General features: G+C 35.5%; 1 protein-coding gene and 2 long non-coding RNA genes across 3 annotated transcripts; all 3 read right to left on the minus strand.

Annotated features, from left to right (window-relative positions):
* Nucleotides 1-1,226: 1,226 nt before the first annotated feature.
* LOC106669533 lies at nucleotides 1,227-2,531 on the minus strand. The gene is made up of 5 exons (XR_002910905.1): nucleotides 2,406-2,531; nucleotides 2,226-2,350; nucleotides 1,618-1,709; nucleotides 1,504-1,555; nucleotides 1,227-1,448 (listed from the first exon to the last, which is right to left on the minus strand). It is a non-coding gene; the product is annotated as an uncharacterized LOC106669533 (long non-coding RNA).
* A 7,831-nt stretch (nucleotides 2,532-10,362) lies between these two features.
* Nucleotides 10,363-11,266, minus strand: LOC112128223. The gene is made up of 3 exons (XR_002910904.1): nucleotides 10,903-11,266; nucleotides 10,478-10,572; nucleotides 10,363-10,412 (listed from the first exon to the last, which is right to left on the minus strand). It is a non-coding gene; the product is annotated as an uncharacterized LOC112128223 (long non-coding RNA).
* Nucleotides 11,267-17,866: 6,600 nt separating this feature from the next.
* Nucleotides 17,867-20,716, minus strand: LOC112128222 (zinc finger BED domain-containing protein 5-like). Its single transcript, XM_024230072.1, has 2 exons — nucleotides 19,468-20,716; nucleotides 17,867-18,017 (listed from the first exon to the last, which is right to left on the minus strand). Exons 1-2 carry the CDS (start codon nucleotides 20,676-20,678, stop codon nucleotides 17,867-17,869), a joined length of 1,362 nt encoding a protein of 453 aa, XP_024085840.1. The 5' UTR covers nucleotides 20,679-20,716.
* Nucleotides 20,717-22,072: the final 1,356 nt, after the last annotated feature.

Raw genomic sequence — 22,072 nt, forward strand, 5'->3', positions numbered from 1 at the left:
AAACGGCGTATTTTACCTTTCAGTGTATAGAGTCTGATTTAAATTTATCTTGACTATTGAAAATACGTATATGTTCTAAAAGTGTACTGTGGAATCATTCTACAGTTCCATTAGATTCTGGGTGTTCAGTTGAAAGAAAATGAAGGTTTATTTTATACAATTCTGAAATTTCTTTATATAAGGCATTATTGAATCCAAGCCCGTTGTCTTCTACAATTTGTGTAGGTAGTGGGTGATGTGTTATAAAATCGATTATTTTGTCCACGATTTCGATTTCTTTGCTCGACTTTAGTATATAAGCTTGGGCATATTTTCAAATGAATCAATTATGGTTAAAAACTCTACTTTATCTAGTATAATTGGGTCCATGTGTCCGATTTCAAACGGTTTGCTAGGTGTAGGGGTTTTATTGAAAGTTAATTTTAATGGCGTTCTGGCCGTATTTAGCCAACAGGCAAGTTTCGCAATGAATTTTTTTGATTTGGCCAATAGTATAGTTCTCTGCTTAAGATATTTCGCTCCCTCCCCCCATAAAATTAGTACCACAATCTTAAAATACATTAGAAGATAAGCCACGCCTTGTAATAAATCTAACAAAAGCTGCGAAGAAAGCATCGGTTGACAACGACAACCCAGTTTCTTAAGTATTATGAAATTGAGGGATCTGGGATCGCCTCCCTCACTCATTCACCTATTTATGGAGATACTGGGACCGTCTCGCACTTCATACACCTGTACTGCTGGTTTCCTTTATATATCGAATCGCTGCACGAATCCTTTCGTGAATGTCATGTTTTTGAGTAATGAGTAACAATCCCAGACACCTCCATTTCATACTACTAGTATTGAGTTTGTCTGGTTGATTGTTCTCCACACTTCCTTCATGGTCCTCCTAATAAATAAGGTGGCGTGATTTTCCGGCTTCACTTTCATCGAGGATTGACAATATTGGCCCGACTTGATTCTCGCAATTTGGATTTTGCGTTGTTTCTGAAAAATTGAGGAGGGAATAGGAGAAAGGGGAAGGGAGGATGAAAAGGGAAGTTTAAGAGGAAAAGAGGTGAAACATACTGAAATAAAATGATTAAAGGAAGTGAGAGATCACTCGTCCTCATGTGAATAAAAGTTTTCCTCTTTTACGACGGTCAGAGAAAGCGTGGGCCTATTCTACCTCGGGACCCACACAGATGATAGAGCCTTGTTAAAAATACAACTAAAGTTGAAGAGGAAAAAAATAAGGCACTAGGCGAGTTATTTTTATTTTAGTTCATATTTAAATTGTGCAATTGCGGAGTCTCATCATTTTGCGCATCAAATTGAGCAGTTCCACTCGTAGTTCTTTTCGCATTCTGTCTCCCATATGGGCCACTTGCTGAACTGAAATTGTTCGTAGATTTTCTTTGCGCATTCGAACGCCGCTTCGAGGCCACCATCAGTCTGAATCATGTCTGTACATTTGTAAACAATAATTCTTTCGAAGCATGTTTTCGGGTTAATATTTACCCCTGCAAGGAATTCCACACAATTTGTAAGTACCGCAGAATTCGTCTGATATCTAAACGGATAAAATGAATTTAAAATTTTTTATAGCGTATTAAAACAATACAAGATAAACACCGCGAAAATTCCGAAGTATGAATACTCGGAGACGGTGCGTTCGTGCGAAAAGTCTGTACGGATTAAAGATGCATCTTCTGCTATGCAAACCCCTTAAACAAATCAAAACCATATCAATGCATGGTGACGATGAAACGACATCATTAAATATTAAACAATGTACGTCTGCGTGTTTGAAAAATTTCCAGGCGGAACGTATTTCAAAAATTGGTGGATACCGATCATTGGTCTGTCGCTTAAGTGGTCTGTCGACATTTCGTCATATTCATTGTCAGGTCTGAATGATTTCTTACGAGTAATGGTAATAACCGAACTGGCTTGTTAGGTAATTTATTCCGATATGCATTCCGTGGACAGACACGTTAAACATGGCGAAATAACGAAACTGAGCGAGGATTAATAAAACTAAAATCGATAAACGGCCAAATTCCAGGTTGATCACCCTCCAGACAACATGAAAAAATTCGCACAATTCATATTTCGGGAAGTTCATGTCTTGTAATTGTATTGTTTTAGAATATAATATGTATATAGGCATATCAAGTCGAGTAAATATGGATACGTTATATAAATCAAGGAAATGTAGAAAAACTTTAATCTAAACTTACAATCTTTTACGTTTCCTGGCATATTGTGCTATTTCACCTCCACCGCAAATTCACATTCCCTGAACATTCTCGATTCCGCTATTCCAGCGAAAGCGGCAAAAATAAGAACACATTTTATGGCGTCCCTAGAATGAATCAGTTTAAAATTGAGTAGATATCTAAATAAATTTAGTTACTTACATGGCCTTATGGATGAAATCACTTTAATCGGCTCCGCCATAACCCGTTCCTTTTATACACCGTTTTTTGTGACACACAAAACAAATTGTTTACACCATCGGACGGACGTATTTGTATTTCCACCTTCCTGTTTACCCTTCAAACAAATTTGAAATGGAATTTTTTTCATTCACAATCTTAACTGTTCACTATGGGCCATATAAAAGTAAAGTAAATAGGTTTTGAGAAGGAATGCAGCCCGCGTTCTTCCCGATATCAACATTATCTGGCCATTTTAAATGAACAACAGCTAAGCTTAAAACCACAAATTTTACTGTTATTATTCGAAAATTCTAATTACATTATATTTAGCAGTTAAAGCACTAAAACTTCTGGGATTTACAATTCGTCTTTCTAAATATTGTCTACCTAGTGTACCACAGCCAGGTTTTGATAACATGTCAAACAAATATTTTCTTTAGGCCCGTTTTCCACTTACAATATCTTTTATTTGGTATGAAAAATTGGAGAAAGAAGAAACGTCATTACCTTCCCGAAACTGGCTACTTTATTTTTTGAAATATAAACATTTTTTCTTCTACCGTTCTCAAATGTTTGAACCGATTTTTCTTTACCTTTTAAAAGTTTCCCTTTTGTTCAGGATAAGACTGTACTATTAAAAAATATTGAAATTTTTTTTTATTTTCTCTTTTCTCAAATGACAGAGCCTTGCAACTTTAAACGACCTATGCAGAGGAAATAAATAAATTAATAAGCTTACTTCCAGTGGATGGTCTATTGGATTGGAGGTCTATGTGATACCTGACAGTTCTGCTCCGAATGTCCGAATATTGAAAAATTAACTCTCTTTTTTTTCTTCTTCTTTTAAATAGTAATCTTGGATTGAAATGGATTTAAGGTTTAGTGACCGGGGCGACTGGTGTTGTTTTGGGACCTAACGAGCGCCTAGGACACTCTCTCTCTCTCTTTCTCTTTCTTTCTTATTTGTTAACTAGTATAATTTAGTAATCAGATTTCAATCTAGTCACAGAATGTGGAGGTGGTATGGTTGTTATTTGAGTTTCAGAGTTTGGCTTCTTACTGCCATTATCCAATGTAAGTATGACCATGGGAGCTTTGCCAGCAAGTAGCTTTTATCTTTTAAATCAAAATTTAACTCCCGATATAAAGGGTATTTTTTTCCTTACTCCCTCTAGAATTTCTCGGCGCCAATTTTGAATAATCTTAAAGAAGCTCACCCATTCTTTAATATTATTTAATTGGGTAAGTACTGTGGTGTCCACTGTGGCCGCCATTACAAGAATATCTTTGAACCATGATAATTTCTTAGCTATGACTTCCATAACTACTATTTTTGGGTATCTATGTTCGGGCACATTCAGTACCTTTATAATGTAATCGTGGTGGAGTTGGAGTGTATGGTGGAACATTAAATTACGATGGGTCTCCATGTAGAAAAATTTGAAGGGGTGCTTATGGTAATTTAAACAGCTTCTTTATAAAGTATTTGTGAAATACCTCTACCTCCCTACATTCTTTCTCTCCCCATACCTGTGCACCATAGCAGACTATGGATCTGAAGACTGTATCAAACACTCTAAACTTGGCTTCAATACCAATATGCTCCTGCATCATGACCGTCCAGATAGCTCCCAACCCTTGCTTGGCTTTATTCACTTTATTTACAAAGTTATTCTTTAATGAGAGTTGTGAGGTTATATTCACTCCAAGGTAGATGTATTCGTTTACCACCTCAATATCATTTCCTCCCATAGACCATTTCTCACTTCTGGCCGGTCTTCCTACATTCCTAAATATCACGGTTTTGGATTTTCTTAGATTCAATTGTAAATCCCAAATATCCATATAATCTTTGAACCGGTTTATCATTCTCTGCAGAGAGTTGGGACACTAAGAGGACAATCGTCTGCATAAGCAAGAACATTAATCTTCTTTTTTCCAACTTGTTCTCCACCACCATCCAGAAATTCTTCTAAGTCATTTAGGGAGAGTGAGAATAGCAGTGGCTCAGTAGATATCTCTGCTTTACACCAGTTGTTATTTCAAAATTCGCGCTTCTACCTTCCCTACACCACACCGAACCCATCGTTCCAGACATCAGCGATGGGTATATGGCTTTTTATACGAAGGACGTTCGGGGGGGGGGGCATTTTTGTAAAACTCATACGGGATACAGTCTATGCCTGGGGACTTAACGTTCTTTGCTATTCTTAAAACGTCCTCAAGTTCTCTCAAAGGGTTTGTCCAAAAAGTCATTTATAGCATACGGCAGGGCATATTGGAATTTCTTTTCAGTTGGTGAGTGGTACAGCGATTTGAAGTGATTTTGCAATACTTCCATTTCAATCATTTTAGCGACCATAAAGTTTTGTTTTTTGAATGTGTTAACAACATCCCAGAACTCTTTACTCTCTCTACTTTTATTTATTGTATATATTAGATCACTAATATATTTTTCTTTATTTATTTTACAGAATTTTTTAAATTCTTTGTTGCGCTCTATGTAATCGATTTTATCATTCGAGTAATTAGTTTTTTTTATACTTTTACGCTTTCTGAGATGCGGTTCTAGATTTATCTTATTTGATCAGCCCAATTAGGATTGTATGCCTGTTTTCTTCTTTGGAGTTTCCCAGTCTCCTTACAAAATCTAAATCATCTGGTGTGATATTCAAGTCTTTTTTTTCGTTTATTATGTTGCATACAAAAAATTCTAGTTCATTTAAATTTACAAATGTATGCGATAATCCAAAAAGGATTATATTTTTTTTCTTATTTCTCTTTCCAGGGCGCATACTCGCTCATCGACATATTTCATTTTTTTAATATGTTCCTTAATATCTGCAACCATTTTGTTTCTATTTAACTCCATTTCTTTACACAAATCAGCTCTCAGCAGTTTCAACTGTTCCATAATCTCCATATTAAATAAATATAGGAATTGAGTGTTCTGCCACACTTCCATTTTTATTTTAAAAAAAAGTTAACTCTCCCACTATATCTTGGCTTGTTCGACCGTTAAGTATTATTAAATTAAAATCACGGAGCAAGTCCATTAATTTTTTACCATTATGGTTTATTGCCTTGTCCTTAGATGTTCTACATAAGTTTTCTATATTTACCAAGTACATTGACAATTCAGCTGAAATTTTTTGCAACTCACCCACTCTTGCATTGAAATCTCCAATCAAACAGAAGTTTAAGTTATTATTAACATTTAAGACTTGTACAGCATATAAGAGTCATTTTCCGAATTATTACAATTAAGGTACACCGGAACAACATACAAAAACAAGGTTTTACCCAGTTTAATCTTGATCATGTTGTATTCCGAAGCACAGATGTGTACGGCTACACCCGCGGTCACTAATGTCGACTTGATCGCGAAGATACAGCCTCGGGACACACTTCCCATCCGGCTGAGTGCCGATCTCTTTGCAGGAATCCATATTATTGTGCGATTCAGGAACCAGTTGCGGACACGCTGGTAATCCTTTTCTTCAATGATGTTTCAAACAATAGAAAGACGTCAAATTTTGTGGCATTATTTTGCAAATCGAATTCGCAGTTTCCGTTTTCATTCCATGTAAGTTATAAGCCAGGTTATCCAGCAGTCTGTGTTTTAGCTGCTATCTTGCCCCTCCAAGGTCATAGCTTGTGGAGTTCGACTTGCGTGACAGTTGCTCGTTCTCTCGTGGTCCTAACTCATAAACAAATCGTTTGAGAGGCTCTTTAATACTCGCACTATCTTCTGACTTAACTCGTTTTCCTGTGTCGTCTCTGGTGCCCTTCGATAGGGAAACTTTTTCCGGTGGAGAGTTCATAGGGCGTTTATATCCTCCTTAAAGCTGCTGTCTACGTGATTCCTTAGTTGTTTCTGATATTGGCTCTCTAATTATTACCGGATTACCGCATATTTGCCGTCTGCCCGTTCTTTTAAAAGTTGGGGGCGCAGCATTTTTTTTCCCGTACCTGCTTTGGGTAATCTTCAGAAATAACAATATTGGTTTCTTTCGATTTAGCCGACTGCCTTAGGGATCACTATTTTTGTTTTGTATTTGATCAGCCCAATTAGGATTGTTTGCCTGTTTTCCTCTTTGGAGTTTCCCAGTCTCCTTAGAAAATCTAAATCATCTGGTGTGATATTCAAGTCTATTTTTTCATTTATTATGTTGCATACAAAAAATTCTAGTTCATTTAAATTTATAAATGTATGCGATAATCCAAAAAGGATTATGTTTTTCTTTCTTATTTCTCTTTTCAGGGTGTATACTCGCTCATCGAAATAGTTCATTTTTTTCTATTTCATTTGTATGTTCCTTAATATCTGCAACCATTTTGTTTCTATTTAACTCCATTTCTTTACACAAATCAGCTCTCAGCAGTTTCAACTGTTCCATAATCTCCATATTAAATAAATATAGGAATTGAGTGTGGCAGAATGTTTTCAAATCATTGTTTCCTCACCAGCGTTTTTTTTAATCAATCTGGGTCGTTGATGACTAATACTGCAAAAATTGTAAATACCCAGATACTAGCAACAATAATAGAAAAATGCCAAGGAACGGATCTCCTCACTATTTCTTGTAGAATTTATTCTAATATCCAATTTTGCAATTACTAATAATCATTAATGACTTCTTCCTATCTCGATACCGCTTTAATTATTCACTGCTACTATTTAATTCGTGTCCAACAGTTTCCACTCCCGTAGGAAACAGTGAGCACCGATTTAAATCAAATTAATGCAGAGCTCAAATTAGCGTGACCGTCCTGGACAGGAGTTCAAAGTCAACTCCTCGAAAAATTGTTAAAGTACACGGCAAAACTGTTATTACATATCATCTTCCAAATATAGGCTTTATTTTGTTTTGGGAACGACTTTATTAAATTGATTATGTCTTTTGAAAGTATTGCTTTAAAAGGTGAACCAAAATTGTCTGCTAATTTATATATCTTAGGTTCGGATGGTTCAAATTCTACTTGGGAGAATATGATTTGATTTTTTCCACGATTCACTGGCGTGTCAACTATCGGCACCGAGATTATCGTATTGCTATCAAAATCGGAATGTATCGTATCGCGGTCGTTTGATAGTTCATTTTCATTGAATTTTGCTATTAGCGATTCGTTATCGATTTCATTTACATTATTTTGATCCCCTGGTTCACGTCTTGTAGGTCGCTTCCGGGGCACTGTAGATAGTCATTCGCGAAGTCAGGATATAGCGATGCTTGTTGTAGGAGTTCCTCGAGTTCTTTGTCGCTACAATTCTCTTCGTCCATGGTTTCATTTGCGTTTATCTCGACACGCGATAATCCATCGGCAACAGCATCCTCTGAACCATTTTCATAAATTAATTCGTAATCGAGCTCTTCGAGTTTTAGCCGCCAACGTAATAATTGTGAATTTGGTTCCTTTAATGACATCAACAATTTGAGGGGTTTACGATCACAACATATCGTCAATTTTTTTCCGAATAGATAGGTTCTGAAATACTTCGAAGATCAGACAATGGCTAAAAGTTCTTTTTCAATTACAAATAAACTTGTCTCGGTATCATTGAGCGTACGACTTGCATAAGATTCTGGAAGATCAGCACCATTGGTTTCTTGGTTCAGAACTGCACCGATGGCGCAGTTACTCGCGTCTGTAGTTAATATGAATTGCTTAGTGAACTCAGAGAATTGTCGTTCGTCAATATTTGTCGACATGAGCGGAATGCGTTTATACAATCTGAATCATAAACATATCCAATCCCGTTTTTTTTAAAAACAATTATGTAGTCAAAGATTTTGTTAACTGGGCAAAAATTGGAAAGAATTTAAGGTAATAACCGAAGATACCGAGAAAATTCTTTATTTGTTTCACAGAATTGGGTAGTTTGGTATTGCTCTTACCTTTTGTAAATTTGGTTTTATACCATTTTCTGTTATTGTGTGGCCCAAATATGCAATTTCTTGTTTTAAAAATTCCGTCTTTAATATCATTAATCTATTTAAAACATTGTTTGAATACATCGTTATTTATGTATTTATTTAGAAGTCGTGAGATGCGGTCTGGTGTGATGTAGGTTTCAGAAAAACATTTTCTTTATCGTGCCAACGTTTCGATCTTTATTGAGATCATCTTCAGTTCTTCTCAATAAAGATCGAAACGTTGGCATGATAAAGAAAATGTTTTTCTGAAACCTACATCACACCAGACCGCATCTCACGATTTCTAAGTAAGTATCGATTGACGGTCACTAATCACCACACGTTATTTATGTAGAAGGATTTATATAAGTAATTTATTAATTACCAATTTGTTTAAGCCGTAGGTTTATTGTTATTAAAATAAAAAAAATGAAATAAACCAGTTGAACTCTTAAATAAACAACATAAAGGAAAACGAAAAAATCGCTAGGAATGCTTCACGGGAATGTTGAGAACATGTGCTTGACAATTTGACTGGGAAACATAAACAGCGCTTTCGGGAAGATAATTTTCTCGCATTACAATACGAAGGAGAAATACGTTGAGAAGGGAAAGACGTTTAACTAAGTTTTTAAATTGAGAACAACGACTCGCACAAAACAAATTGATTGTTTATGTTCCGGGAGTGCTGGGTTGGCTGGCTTGGGTTGTCTACAGGGGGTGCTCCACATGCAAAGGGCAAATGGTCCCATGGAAGGGGGGAGGATGTGGACTTTTCCAGGGCATGTTTTGCCGTGTAAGGTTTTTATCCACATCCTCCTAATGCTGCCGAAATTAGGAGTACCCGTATGAGAAGCGGGTGTATGGGGTAGTGCCCTTTGGAGGTAGCCCGAGACGGTTGGCTTTGACACCACAAAAAAAAATTCAGTCTTGTCGAAATGTATTTTAAAATTTGTCTGCCTTAGTCTTCTAAATACTCCTTTTAATGTTTAAATGTGTTCCTGAAGACTCATAATAAAAATAATTATATCGTCGAGGTAAACCATACCATTGGTTATACCTCCAGGATATTGCCCAGTATCTATATATTGACTTCTTTCAATCAATTCATTATTCTTTTAACTCAACCAAGACCTGAGAAAGAATAATTAATTGATTGAATAAAGTAACTTAGTCAACTGGTAGAGTAGCGGCGTATTTAGCCGAAGGTCGTGGGTTCGAATCCCGCTCGTGACACTGACTTTTTTCTCAACTAAGACCTTAGAAAGAATAATTAATTGATTGAATGAAGTAACTTAGTCAATTGGTAGAGTAGCGTCGTATTTAGCCGAAGGTAGTGGGTTCGAATCCCGCTCGTGACGCTGAGTTTTTTTTATCTCAACCAATACCTTAGAAAGAATAATTAATTGATTGAAATCAGAATTTATATTACCATTATAACTCCTTTCATAAATTTAATACTTCTCTCGTTATTAGCAAATTCATATTATAGGGTTTGCATTAATACATTAAGATTGTTTTCTTTTGGAGACATCATACCTCCTTCCATAGGAGGTATTTCATAGGAAACCGGCTTCTATACTAGAGTTGTGGATATCCTAAATTTTGTCGAGTTCTGATTCGTACAACCATGGACCTACGTTATTGAAAAATTTTTGTTTCAGCAAAAAATATCACAACTGTACAGAAGACGAAAGTGTTTAGGATTTTTTAAGTTGTGAAATTTGTTTCACCTAATGTTTGATTTAAATAAGTAGTGTTCAATTACAGTACAAAGAAACGGAGTCTCATCGCTATTACATCGTTTTAACCATGATTATTTCAAGGGCAGTTCAACACATAGTTTTTGCATTGTTTCTCCCAAATAGGCCATCTGTCGAATTTATATTTTTTGTAGATGAAATATGCGCAGTGGAACGTCGGTAGAACGTCATCTCTTTGACTAATCACTGTCGGAGAAAACAACCATTTGTGAACAATAATTCTTTCAAAGTATTTTCTTGGCTCGATACTTACACGAGCAATCCATTCGGCAGAAGTTCCACAGACCGCACATATAGTCAGATACCTAAATGAATAAAATTAAGTAAAAACTTTTTGTAGCATATTAAAACAATGGAATATAAGTTATACCCCGAAAAGGCCGTAGTAATGTGTTAAGGATAATATTTCAAGATTCGCTTTGTAGTCGGAGTCAAATCCACTTGCATCTTCTGCTATGCAAACCCCTTAAACACAATATCAATGCGTGGTCACAATGAAACAAAAATCATTAAATATTAAATCATGTACGCTTATATGTGGAAAAATTCCAGACGGAACATTTTTGAGGAATTTGGAGGTTACCTAAAATGATGGGGGGTTTTAGAATCTTTTCGGTTATTCATAAACGTTGATAGCTTTTCCTATATTTTTTATTGCATTCGACAAAACAAATGCTACAAAATGATGTTTTTACATAGTTTTGGGAAAGTAGAACGGCTAAATAAAAATTTAAGATAATATCAAGGTGAGAAAATGTAGATACGCCGAATAAAATGAAAATGTAGAAAACTTACAATCCGATACTTTTTCTGGCGTTGTGATTTTTCACCTCCTCCGCAAATTGACATTTTGTGTATTTCTTAAATTCCGCTGTGATAGCAAGATCGGCAAGAATAATAACAATACACTTGATGTAGACCCTGGAACGAATCAGATTTTTGGAACATTTTTGAGGAATTTGGAGGTTACCGTTCATTTTAGTCTGTCTATCCTAACTTATGTGGTCTCATGGCATTTCGCCTTATTCAATGTTGGGTCTTACAAAGGGGCGACTAGGTTGGTGTGTCACGGATTTGGACCAAACCTTTTTTGGTGATTCTACACTGCAAAATATCGGACACGTATCGTCCACTTGTATTTTACGGCATTTTTTATAAGTTGATGGCCATAAAAATATAGAAAACATTATGAAAGTTTATCAATAACCAAAAATTGTTCAGGTAACCTACGTCATATATTTTTTCTTAAAATAAATAAGAAATTTTGTTTTAGTATCTCTACAGACCCAAAAATATAAATTTTTCTTTGAATTTAAGTTTATTTATTTTTTAACCTCTAAAATTTTTCCGATTTTTAAGAAGTCGTTATCGGAATCTGATTAAAACGGCTATGACTAAAAAACGGCTAAAAAGATTTTAACGTCTATCATACGATTTAAAAGAAGAGGAACGTATCTTTTTAAATGCACTTCTGCGATAAAACTATATAAAACATTTCTGTAAGAAAATACACAAAATAGGGAAATTATTTGTTAGAAATCGACCTCCTTTTATTAAGTGGAAATAAAAGTCCGATTTTAATGTTTGATACAGATATAAAATGCACTTGACAATTTCTTTGTAATTCTTCAATATTTTGGGGGGTTTTAGAATCTTTTCGGCTATTCATAAACGTTGATAGCTTTTCCTATATTTTTTATTGCATTCGACAAAACAAATGCTACAAAATGATGTTTTTACGTAGAACGGCGAAATAAAAATTTAAAATAATATCAAGTTGACAAAATCTAGATACACCGAATAAAAAACTATCAATGTGCACGTTTAAAGTTCCGTTGGGCCACATGGACGCAACTGCGGGACAAATGGTCATGGCGTTTAGCTTTTAAACTTTATCTACTAGCGGTCCCTGTTCGGGCACCAGTTAAGTAATCACTAGAGGAACACTTAAAAAAATAATTAAAAAAAAAAATAAACTACTTGTCAAAATCGTACAGTGTTTATGTTTAAACCGACAGAGTGAGGGACAGAAGACTATCGCACAAGTAACTCCTGGATATTTGAGAATTAGGATTTTTATACTATTTTAAAGAAATGCTGATTAAGGTGATGAGAAAAACCTAAAACTTTCCAACATTTCGGAGAGAGGAATTTTGATTTTCGCGAACATAAACGTAAAATAAGATGTTCGTTGATCGACGTGCAGATAATCTATTGGGTTGTCCGGAAAATAATGCAGGATTTTGGTATTAAACAAAAAAAAAGAAACTAGTTACTTTAAAGCAATGTTCTTTAATCAAAATAATTNGAGTAATCCTGTAAACGTAAACAGAATATTTTATATAGATTTTTTTTAATGAAAACTTAAAATCCTGCATTATTTTCCGGACAACCCAATACGTAGGGTTCCAATCTTCGTAGAGGTGATTAGGCGGATGAAAACAAGACTAAATGCTGGATTCACCGAGCTTTCGGCAAATTTATAGTGATTATATGAAAAACTATTTTACACGGATTGGGTTTATTGCTATGGAGCACATGGCCAGCCTAAGACATTTTGGCGGTGAAATACACAACTATATAAAAATTATAAGTAATTACTTAAATTCACTATTTTCGTGGTCCGCTTGACCAATTAATACTTTACAAGACATTACTAATTTTTGCCCAACACTGGGTAAAACAAAGCAAAAAATCAATGTTAGAATGAACCAGCACAGATTAGATTGCGTGCCCCAAAATGAGACCGGTAGAGAGCGCACAATTGAGGCGTTACTAGGCTTCGTCTTTCGTAACCTTCACTAGTCATAGCAGTCCAACCGGACGCGTCGGGGTTCGTCGCTCTCTTTCTTTAATTTTTATTCCAGTGTACATAGTTCTGTAAATCGCTGTAATTTAGTTTAAATATAAAAAAACAAACAGTTTTTGTAAATATTCGAGTGATCACAAAAGTTCCTGAAAGGAATTGCTACTCAGAACATAGAAGAAGTTGGACCTTTAGTTATACGGTTTTTTTAGCAAGGTATTTTTGACTTTATTATAGTTTATTAGTTATTTTAGTCAATTTTAAATATTATGTGATAGTGATTGTTTATAATTTTTATATAGATGTCTGTTTCACCGTCAAAATGTATTAGGCTGTCCATGTGCTCCATAGCCATAACCCCAATTATTTGTACAATAGTTTTTCATATTAATTGTTTCTTCATTCTTGGGAAAGTAATTATACCGTTTCATTGCATTAATATTTAATTGTATTTTTTTTTAATTTGTAATAAAATAGGCCCTGATGATGGCACTATAAATTGACGAAAGCTCGGTGAAACCAGCATTTATGGAAATGAATGGTAGAGTGAGTGCGGTGTTCAATTCTTTTTAAAAAGATAGTTTCTACTCGCAAGTAAGTTGTTTTCAACGAACCAGGTTTCGACCTTTTAGCTCATACTGAGGTTGAAGGAGTAACTTTCCCTTTTTCCCTCGTCAATTTTTCAGAAACAACGCAAAATCCAAATTGCGAGAATGAAGTCGAGCCAATATTGTCAATCCTCGATGAAAGTGAAGCCGGAAAATCACGCAACCTTATTTATTAGGAGGACCATGAAGGAAGTGTGGAGAACAGTCAACCAGACAAACTCAATACTAGTAGTATGAAATGGGAGGTGTCTGGGATTGTTACTCATGACTCAAAAACATGTAATTCACGACCTTGTTTTTATTTAGGACACTTTTTCTCATATATCTCGTAGACGGCTCGATGGATTTTTTTTTACTTCTAACGTTTTTACATTAGTTTTGAACCGATCTAAATGGTAAACATCAATATCTCACTAGCACTCTCAACTCGACAGACTAGAACGACACATCTACACGGAAACCAAACTTTGATTGAATCCAAAAAAATTTCTGGCCTCGTACAAATTCATTTTTTTAATCTAAAATTTTCTAGCATTGTATAAATTCATTTTTTTATCTGAAATTTTCTAGCATTGTATAAATTCATTTTTTTACACATCGTACATATATTTATAAAATTTAAACAATGTTTATTAATCCCATGTTCTGAAGATGATCTCAATAAAGATCGAAACGTTGGCACGATAAAGAAAATGTTTTTCTAAAACCTACGTAACACCAGACCGCATCTCACGATCTCCGAATAATCATTGGCTAACGGTAACTAAACATCACATATTCCTAAATGGTAAAGCATTCAGAAAAAAATTTAAGAGTTTTACTCCGCTATTTCTCTTATATCCCCTAGACGGCTCGATGGATTTTCTTAGTTCCAACGTTTTTCTGTTAGTTTTGGACCGCACTAGATGGGAAACAAGTAAAACCCGAGTTTTCCTCCGCTTTTTCTCTTGTTTCGAATGTGATTCAGACTGAAAAATTTTCCACGGCTAACGTTTATTACCCAATTAAGTCATTTATAATGGCTTCTCGACAATTTCCAATTCTTATATTTTAAGGGTTTTGATTGAGGAAAACATAATAAAAAATTGATCTACAGCATGTAGTTTTAAACTTATTTTCTCAATTCCGCTGCTAACCGTACGAGCAAAAACCCCGTCAAATCCTTGCATTCTGAGAACGTTTCCGTTTCCGAAAACATTTCATTTTGTACCAATTTTTAATTGAATCGTTTTTAAACTTTCTTAGGGCCCTACATTTCGTATTACGTCATGCCATAATTTTCCAGTTTATTTCTGGAAAACTGCTCCGACGATTTTTAGCGTACCAAGGTTTTCAACGCAGGTGCGACCGCAATTAGCGTTATACATCAATATAAAAATTGGGAAATTTGCTCGGATGTTTGATATATTCGGTATTCCAGTATTATCAATAGCTGTCGTGGTTGATATAATTTTCAAAAAGGCCGAACTTAAGCTTTTCCAGTCGTGAGAGTTATTTCTTTTGGTTTCGAAAAGATGTAATTTACTCCTTAGAATATAAGAATCGGTTGCCTTAATAGGGTAAGCATTCCAAAGGAAGAACTAAATCAATATTTTTCTCGTTTGTACCAAAAGCCTTAATTAAAAAAAATTGGAGAAGTGTAAACGTTTGAGGTAATTGCATTTTCTATTTTGATATCAATTTAGTTCATTTAAACGTTTGGTCACTAAAATGATTTTTGTGTTGAATTCAATTTCTTTTCTTTTCTCAAATGGATCTGAACGCCTGACAGACAGCCTCGGCTATTGTCATTTTTGATATTTTATTATTACTTTTGTATTTGTTTATAATTATGAAAATAAAAGTATCTATCTTTTTATTAATATAAGAGGAGCGGAGTAAAACTCAAAAAATCTTTTTGGCCAGTTTCCTATTTAGTTCGGTTGAAAACTAACAGACAAAAGTTAGAAGTAAGTATGAAATTCGAACGAGCCGTTTAAGATAATACAGTGGCATGGAGACCGCCACAACGTCATCGGAGACCCTACGTGGCGGGAACGCTTGTGTCGGTTTTCCCCTCTATCTGGGCCCCAGCTGACAATACAATACTTGCCACCACGTGGTCCTATGAGACGAAAAGCGAAGAAAAACGCATAAATTTTTTTTGACTAGTATCCCATCTAGTTCAGTTCAAAACTAACAGAAAAACGTTGGAAGTAAGAAAATCCATCAAGCCGTCTACGAGATATAAGTGGAAAAGCGGAGGAAAACTAGGAAATTTTTTTTGGCTTATTTCTCTTCTAGTACGATGCAGAACTAACAGAAAAATGTTGGAAGTAAGAAAATCCAGCGAGAGGAAGCTAGAATGCAAAAGTCAGAACATAATGCACATTATTTTGAGATTGATAAAAATGTGTAGAGATTAGTGACCGTTAATCGATAGTTATTCAGATATCGTGAGATGCGGTCGGGTGTGATGTAGGTTTCAGAAAAACATTTTCTTTATCATGCCAACGTTTCGATCTTTTATTGAGATCAATCTTCAGGGCCTGGGATTGACAAACAATGTTTACATTTAACAATTACATTTAGGATGTGGAAAAGTGAATTTATACAATGCAAAATATATTTTATATTCCAACAAAGTATTTCTACTCACTCAAAGTGTTTGTCTTCTGTGTAATTGTGCCATCCTTGCGTGTCGTGTTGAGTGATCGATTGTTGATATACCAAAGTCGAGCAAAGGAATAGAAATCGTTGACAAAATAATTGATTTTATAACACATCACCCACTACCTACGCAAATTGTAGTAGACAACGGGCTTGGATTCAACAATGCCTTATTTAAAGAAATTTTAGAATTGTATAAAATAAACCTACTTTTTCTTTCAACTCAACACCCTCAACACACATAGACGTATTTTCAATAGTCAAGATAAATTTCAACTTGAAACAGAACAAACTTCTTTCAAAATGACACAGAAAATCAATTAATTAATAACTACATTGAAAACCGTAAAGAACGAACCAAATTGCTGTACAATACAATTAAAGAATCTATAAATGAAAATAAAGACAAAGTACTAAAACGAATAAATGCCAACAGAAAGGAATTACCTTACATCTCAAAAAAGGTCTATGTACAAAACAAAACAAAGAAAAACACAAACCCGAAAAATTATAAAACTGCTGAAATAATATCCCGAATTTTCGGTTGAAACGCGTGGTTCCTTTTCATGTGATATTGCGATAAAGAACGAAATATTTCGTGAATTTTCCGACGTCAGATTTTTCTTAGTCGATGATCCTGTATTGAATGTCTCGATTTTGCTTGGGCGAGAATTTTTGAAAAACGCGGAGATTATTGTTAAAAATACTAAGATTATTTTTGGGCCAGAAGAAAAAATTCCCCAAGTATTTTCATTTAATACGCAAATTCAAGAACTAGACGTTGGTATAATGGACATCATTTGTGGAAGAACTAAAGTATAGTTACAAGCCGGATAAAATCAAAGATGGTGTCGTTAAAATGAGAATAATTTTATCCGATGAGAATCCTGTTTTTTCACATCCTCGACGACTTTCAATAGCAGAAATGGCAGATGTTAATGCTCAAATCGCGGAATGGCTAGATAACAATATTATAGAACATAGTGATTCGGAATTTGCAAGCCCACTCGTGCTGGTTCCGAAAAAGGGTGGATCAAGAAGAATTTGCGTCTATTTCCGACATCTCAACAAAAAGACCGCCACCCTATGCCCCTTATCGATGATCAATTAGACCAGTTACGGGGAGCTACAATTTTTAAATCGATTGATTTGATTTTTTCATGTACCAGTAGACGAAAAAAGCTGCAAATACACAGCGTTGTTTCCCCAGCTGGACATTATCAGTATTTACGAGCCCCGTTTGGATTGTGTAATTCGTTTTTTTTCTTTTTTATTTGTAAAGTAAACGTTATTTAACATTTCTGTCATATACAGTTTCGTTAACTTTACAGCACTACAATATAACATGACACTCGCTATGAGGGCTCAGCCCATTGGCGGTCCTCAGAATTTGTATTCATAATAAATAGTGATCAAACAATACGATAAACTGTTTTATTTTTAATTTTTATTTATTTTTTATTTTGTAACGTTCATGACAATCTGCCAATGCAGCACTGAAAATGGTGTGTTTCGTCACTCCTGTTGAACTTCATACCGTAGGGAATCGCTGTGATGTTTCCGTTTTAGTCTTCGCTGCTGTCTTGGAAGGGGTATATTATTGGCTGCTGCTCTTGCGGTCGGGTTTTCATGCGTGCACATTAAATCGTGGAGTTTTTGATAGCGTTCTTTTATGATATCAGCAACTGATGGTATTTCAAGATCTTTGTGCAGTATGGCATTTCTTACATACCAGGGGGCGACGGTTATTATGCGGAGCAGTCGACTTTGAATAGTTTGTATCCTTTGGATTTGAGTCCGTGACGCAGAACCCCCAGATCTCACATTGGCCCATACTGGGCGTATAACTACAATATAGCGCTTTAAGTGTAGTGGTAGTTTTGAATTTTCAGAAATAATTACTTTTAAATTAAATAATTTACTTTAATTGCTTTATCCGATATCTAATTTTTTTTATTGTTTGATCAATATGCGAGATCCACGTCAGCTGCTCATCAAGGGTTATTCCTAAGTATTTTTCTATTGGTGCAGAAGGGATGCTTTGGCCGTTGATTTCTATCGGGATAACCGTTACCTTTCTTTTTAATGTAAACTTAACCAGTCTAGATTTGCTGACATTTAATTTCATTCGCCAGTCCTTGCACCATTTTTCCACCATTATTGCATGCGATTTAATGTTTTCTGCTGTGCTTTGGCATGTACCTTTATTTCGGATCGCAACATCATCAGAAAATTGTGCCAGTGTGTTATTAGTTTTCATGGGAAAATTAGAGGAGTATATCAGGTATAGGTAAGACCCAATGCAGCTACCTTGTGGTATTCTAGCTCCAATATTAGCGGCAGAGGATGATGCGTTTCCACATTTGACGGCAAAAGTACGATTTGATAGGTATTACTGAACTATCCTGTACAGCAGGGGTGCTCAAACTTGAACTGCTGGCGATCTACCTCAATATTTTTAGACTACTTACGATCGACTCTGAGAGGCTGCAAGTGTGTGTGATGCAGGGTTGTCGTACATACACGATACACCCTACCTACCTAGGTAGGGTGTACCGTAGCATATATAGATATTAGCTTTCTGCACAATATAGGTACATTATTTTAGTCAAGGTTTGGGTTAGGTTTAGTTAGGTTCTTCTCTACAATATCAATGAAAAAACTCATAGTTATTCAAAATTGCGAGTTTATTGGTTGTTACAAAACAAAAGAGTTACATATGGTGTTAAACTTAACTAAGGAGTGGCTTTGGATGTTGAAGCGTGGCACTGCATGTCCTCAGCATACTTTTCATAAGATGGTACGTAACCACTGAGTGCTAATCGCAAGCATGATGACATATGATCGTCAGTTAGTCGATTGCGATATTTTGACTTAATTATCTTCATTTCAGAAAATGCAGACTCGCACAAGTAAGTTGACCCAAAAAATGCCGTCAGTTGAAGGGCGATTTGCCTTACATTCGGATATTTATCTTCAGATATAAAACACCAGAAATTTGTATCAGATGCTGTAGCTTTGAGATGTATATCTGATATAATCTGCACCAACTCATTTTCAACAGAACATGAGTTCATATTAAACTGACTTGCTATTTCAGTAGCTAATTCCTCAATGTTTTTACATGAAAAATGATAACTCATAAATGATGCTATATTTTCCAATTTACTGCGATCATAAAAACGCATTTCGAATTGTCCCAAAATATTTGATAATTCAGCCTCATACGTATCATAATTCAACTGAGGAATCCTTGCTTTCAAAGACGGAAAATGTTTCAGATCCTTTCTTTTCAGTTGATCTATCATAAGTTGCAATTTACTTTTGAATGCGTTTACTGCGCTAATCATCTCAATAATAGTTTTTCCTTTACCTTGAAGCTCCAAGTTAACGGTGTTTAAGTGCATTGTGATGTCAGTCAAAAATGCCAAATCAGTCAGCCATTTTTCGTTTTTCAAAATCTGAGTGTCATCACCTCTTTCGTCTAGAAAAGCTGTTATTTCGGGCAATAATTCTTGAAACCTTTCTAGGAATTTTCCGCGACTCAACCACCTGACGTCCGTGTGAAGAACTAAATCAGTGTGTTCAGCTGACTCCCTATCTTCCAACTGCAACTGAAAGAGCCGCCGTTGCAAGCTACGTGCACGGATGGAATTCACAATTTTTGTTGCAATGCCCATAATTTCCTCCGTGTTTAAAACTTTTGAACACAAAACTTGTTGATGTATAATGCAATGGAATGAAAAAAATGAAGGGAATTCTTCATTAGCTCGACACAATGCCACAAAACCGTTTTTGTTTCCAGTCATTGCTGGTGCTCCATCGGTTGTAATGCACACTAATTTATATATTGGTAGCTCGTAGTTTTTTACAAAATTGAAGAAAACGTCATATATATCTTCGCCACGGGTCTTCCCCTTCAGAGGAATGATTGTCAAAAATTCTTCCTTAGCCAACATGTCATTGAATACCATCCGAATAAAAATACACAGCTGGGCAGTGTCTGTCATATCGGTGGATTCGTCGAACTGTAAAGAAAAGTATGTACATTCCATGATATCATGTTTTAGTTTATCTGCGATGTCCTGACTCATGACTTCAATACGCCTTGTGACAGTCGGACGAGATAACTGAAGTTCTCTAATAGCAGACATGATTTCTGTTTTATTTTTAAAATCTCCAAATAAAGTCTCACCCGCTTCAATAAATGCTTCCTTCACCACCGATCCATCTTCGAATGGTTTCTTGCGTTTCGCCAATATATGAGATATTTTAAATGACGCGATCGTAGCAGCTTTTGATTGTTTGGCTGGTCTTGTGAACATGGATTGTTCTTTTTTCAAACAAGATATCAAATCACTTACTTTTCGTTTTCTTAATTCACTCTGTGGCGGAAAATCCTTTTCATAGTTTTTATGAACCGTTTTATGATGCCTCTCTAAGTTACCACGCTTAGGTATTGCAACTGACGCACGACAAATAACACAAATGCACTTATCCTTCACCATACAAAAGAAAAATTCTTCCTCCCAATCCTTATTAAAATGATACGTTCTAGATTTCACTGCACTCATTTTCCACTATTTAATAATAAACTTTGTATCGACGTAGTATCGCCATCAAGTTACAATTCAGAATGACTCCAATTCCTGCAGGCACAACATTTATATCGGCGTGAACGAAAGTCTCGAATGTTCCCGTCAAACGCGCCGCCCGAAACTAGACTGTACTGTCTCTCGTTGTTTCTAGACTAGACTGTACTGTCTACTAGTCTAGAAACAACGCGGCTTTTCTTTGACAAGTGCCGCGCGTTCCTTTGATAAAGCCACCTTTTGCCGCAAGCAGTGTTATTTTATTACGTAATACATTTTTGTAGTTTAGTTACCTACCTACTTATTAAAAAATTTTTTCTTCTCGAGATTTACTCAAAAAGCACTCGCGATCGACTGGTCGATCGCGATCGACCGTTTGAGCACCCCTGCTGTACAGGGTTTCTGGAAGTTGACCTTTAATTTATTTCTTTTTTACCTCTAAAATTTTTCCGATTTTTAAGAAGTTATCGGAACATCTGATTGAAACGGCTTTAACTCAAAAATGGCTAAAAAGATTTTATATAGGAAAATTACAAGCGTACAAGCGCATTTAAAAAGATACGTTCCTGTTCTTTTAAATGGTATGTGCTTTTTCTATATTTTTATTAATGTTGGAAGAAGGGGCTATCCTTAATTGGCAGCAACGCTCCTTACTTTTGCTAGTTCGCCGGAATCTGCTCCTCCACGTTGACTCACTGACAGTAGGACGCGAAATGAAGAAAGATTAAATTAAACTAAATTAAATTAATGTGATATACATACATTGGACGATAAAGTTAATTTAATTTAAATAAGTTGAACAATAAAGTGACCTGGCCAGGGTCAATAGATTAAAGAGAGTAGTGACAGACTTATTACAAGACATTAATCAAATTACACAAAAAACTTGGTTTTAAATGTTTTTCACTGTAGTTAACAATTAAAGAAAACAAACACTTCAAATCAGTGTTATTTTTTTTTTTTTTTTTNGTGTGGCGGAGTTATGTACGTACTGGGTCGCCAATCCCAGGACGTGAGATTTTTAGTTCGTCTCAAGAACCTTCCTAGGGACGGTAACCCTAGGGTGTGTACTGTTAGTGTACTTATGTCAGTGTAAGTGTAGGTAGGGGGATGTGTAATATGTGGGTGGACGCAGTTTACCCTCATGCCCGGGAGAACAAAGTGTTATTGAAAGACGTGAGCAGCCGAAAGGAAAGGTCTGACCTGTGAACAGCAAAATGATGTGCGGCGAAGAATTGCACGCGCCTCGCCAACGCGTCTTTCCAATGAGAAGCTGATTTTTAATGCCGCTCAATTTTAAACGTTCGAAA

This window comes from Cimex lectularius, unplaced genomic scaffold, assembly GCF_000648675.2.
Source record: "Cimex lectularius strain Harlan isolate CLEC.00 unplaced genomic scaffold, Clec_2.1 scaffold337, whole genome shotgun sequence".
NCBI lineage: Eukaryota > Metazoa > Arthropoda > Insecta > Hemiptera > Cimicidae > Cimex > Cimex lectularius.

What these genes read in the sequence shown, in the direction of transcription:
- LOC112128222 (XM_024230072.1), bottom strand. Translation starts at nt 20,678, where the DNA reads ATGGTGAAGGATAAGTGCATTTGTGTTATTTGTCGTGCGTCAGTTGCA. An exon ending in TTGCAACTTATGATAGATCA is followed by an intron (nt 18,018 to 19,467) that starts ACTGAAAAGAAA and finishes GCTATATTGTAG; the next exon opens with TTATACGCCCAGTATGGGCC.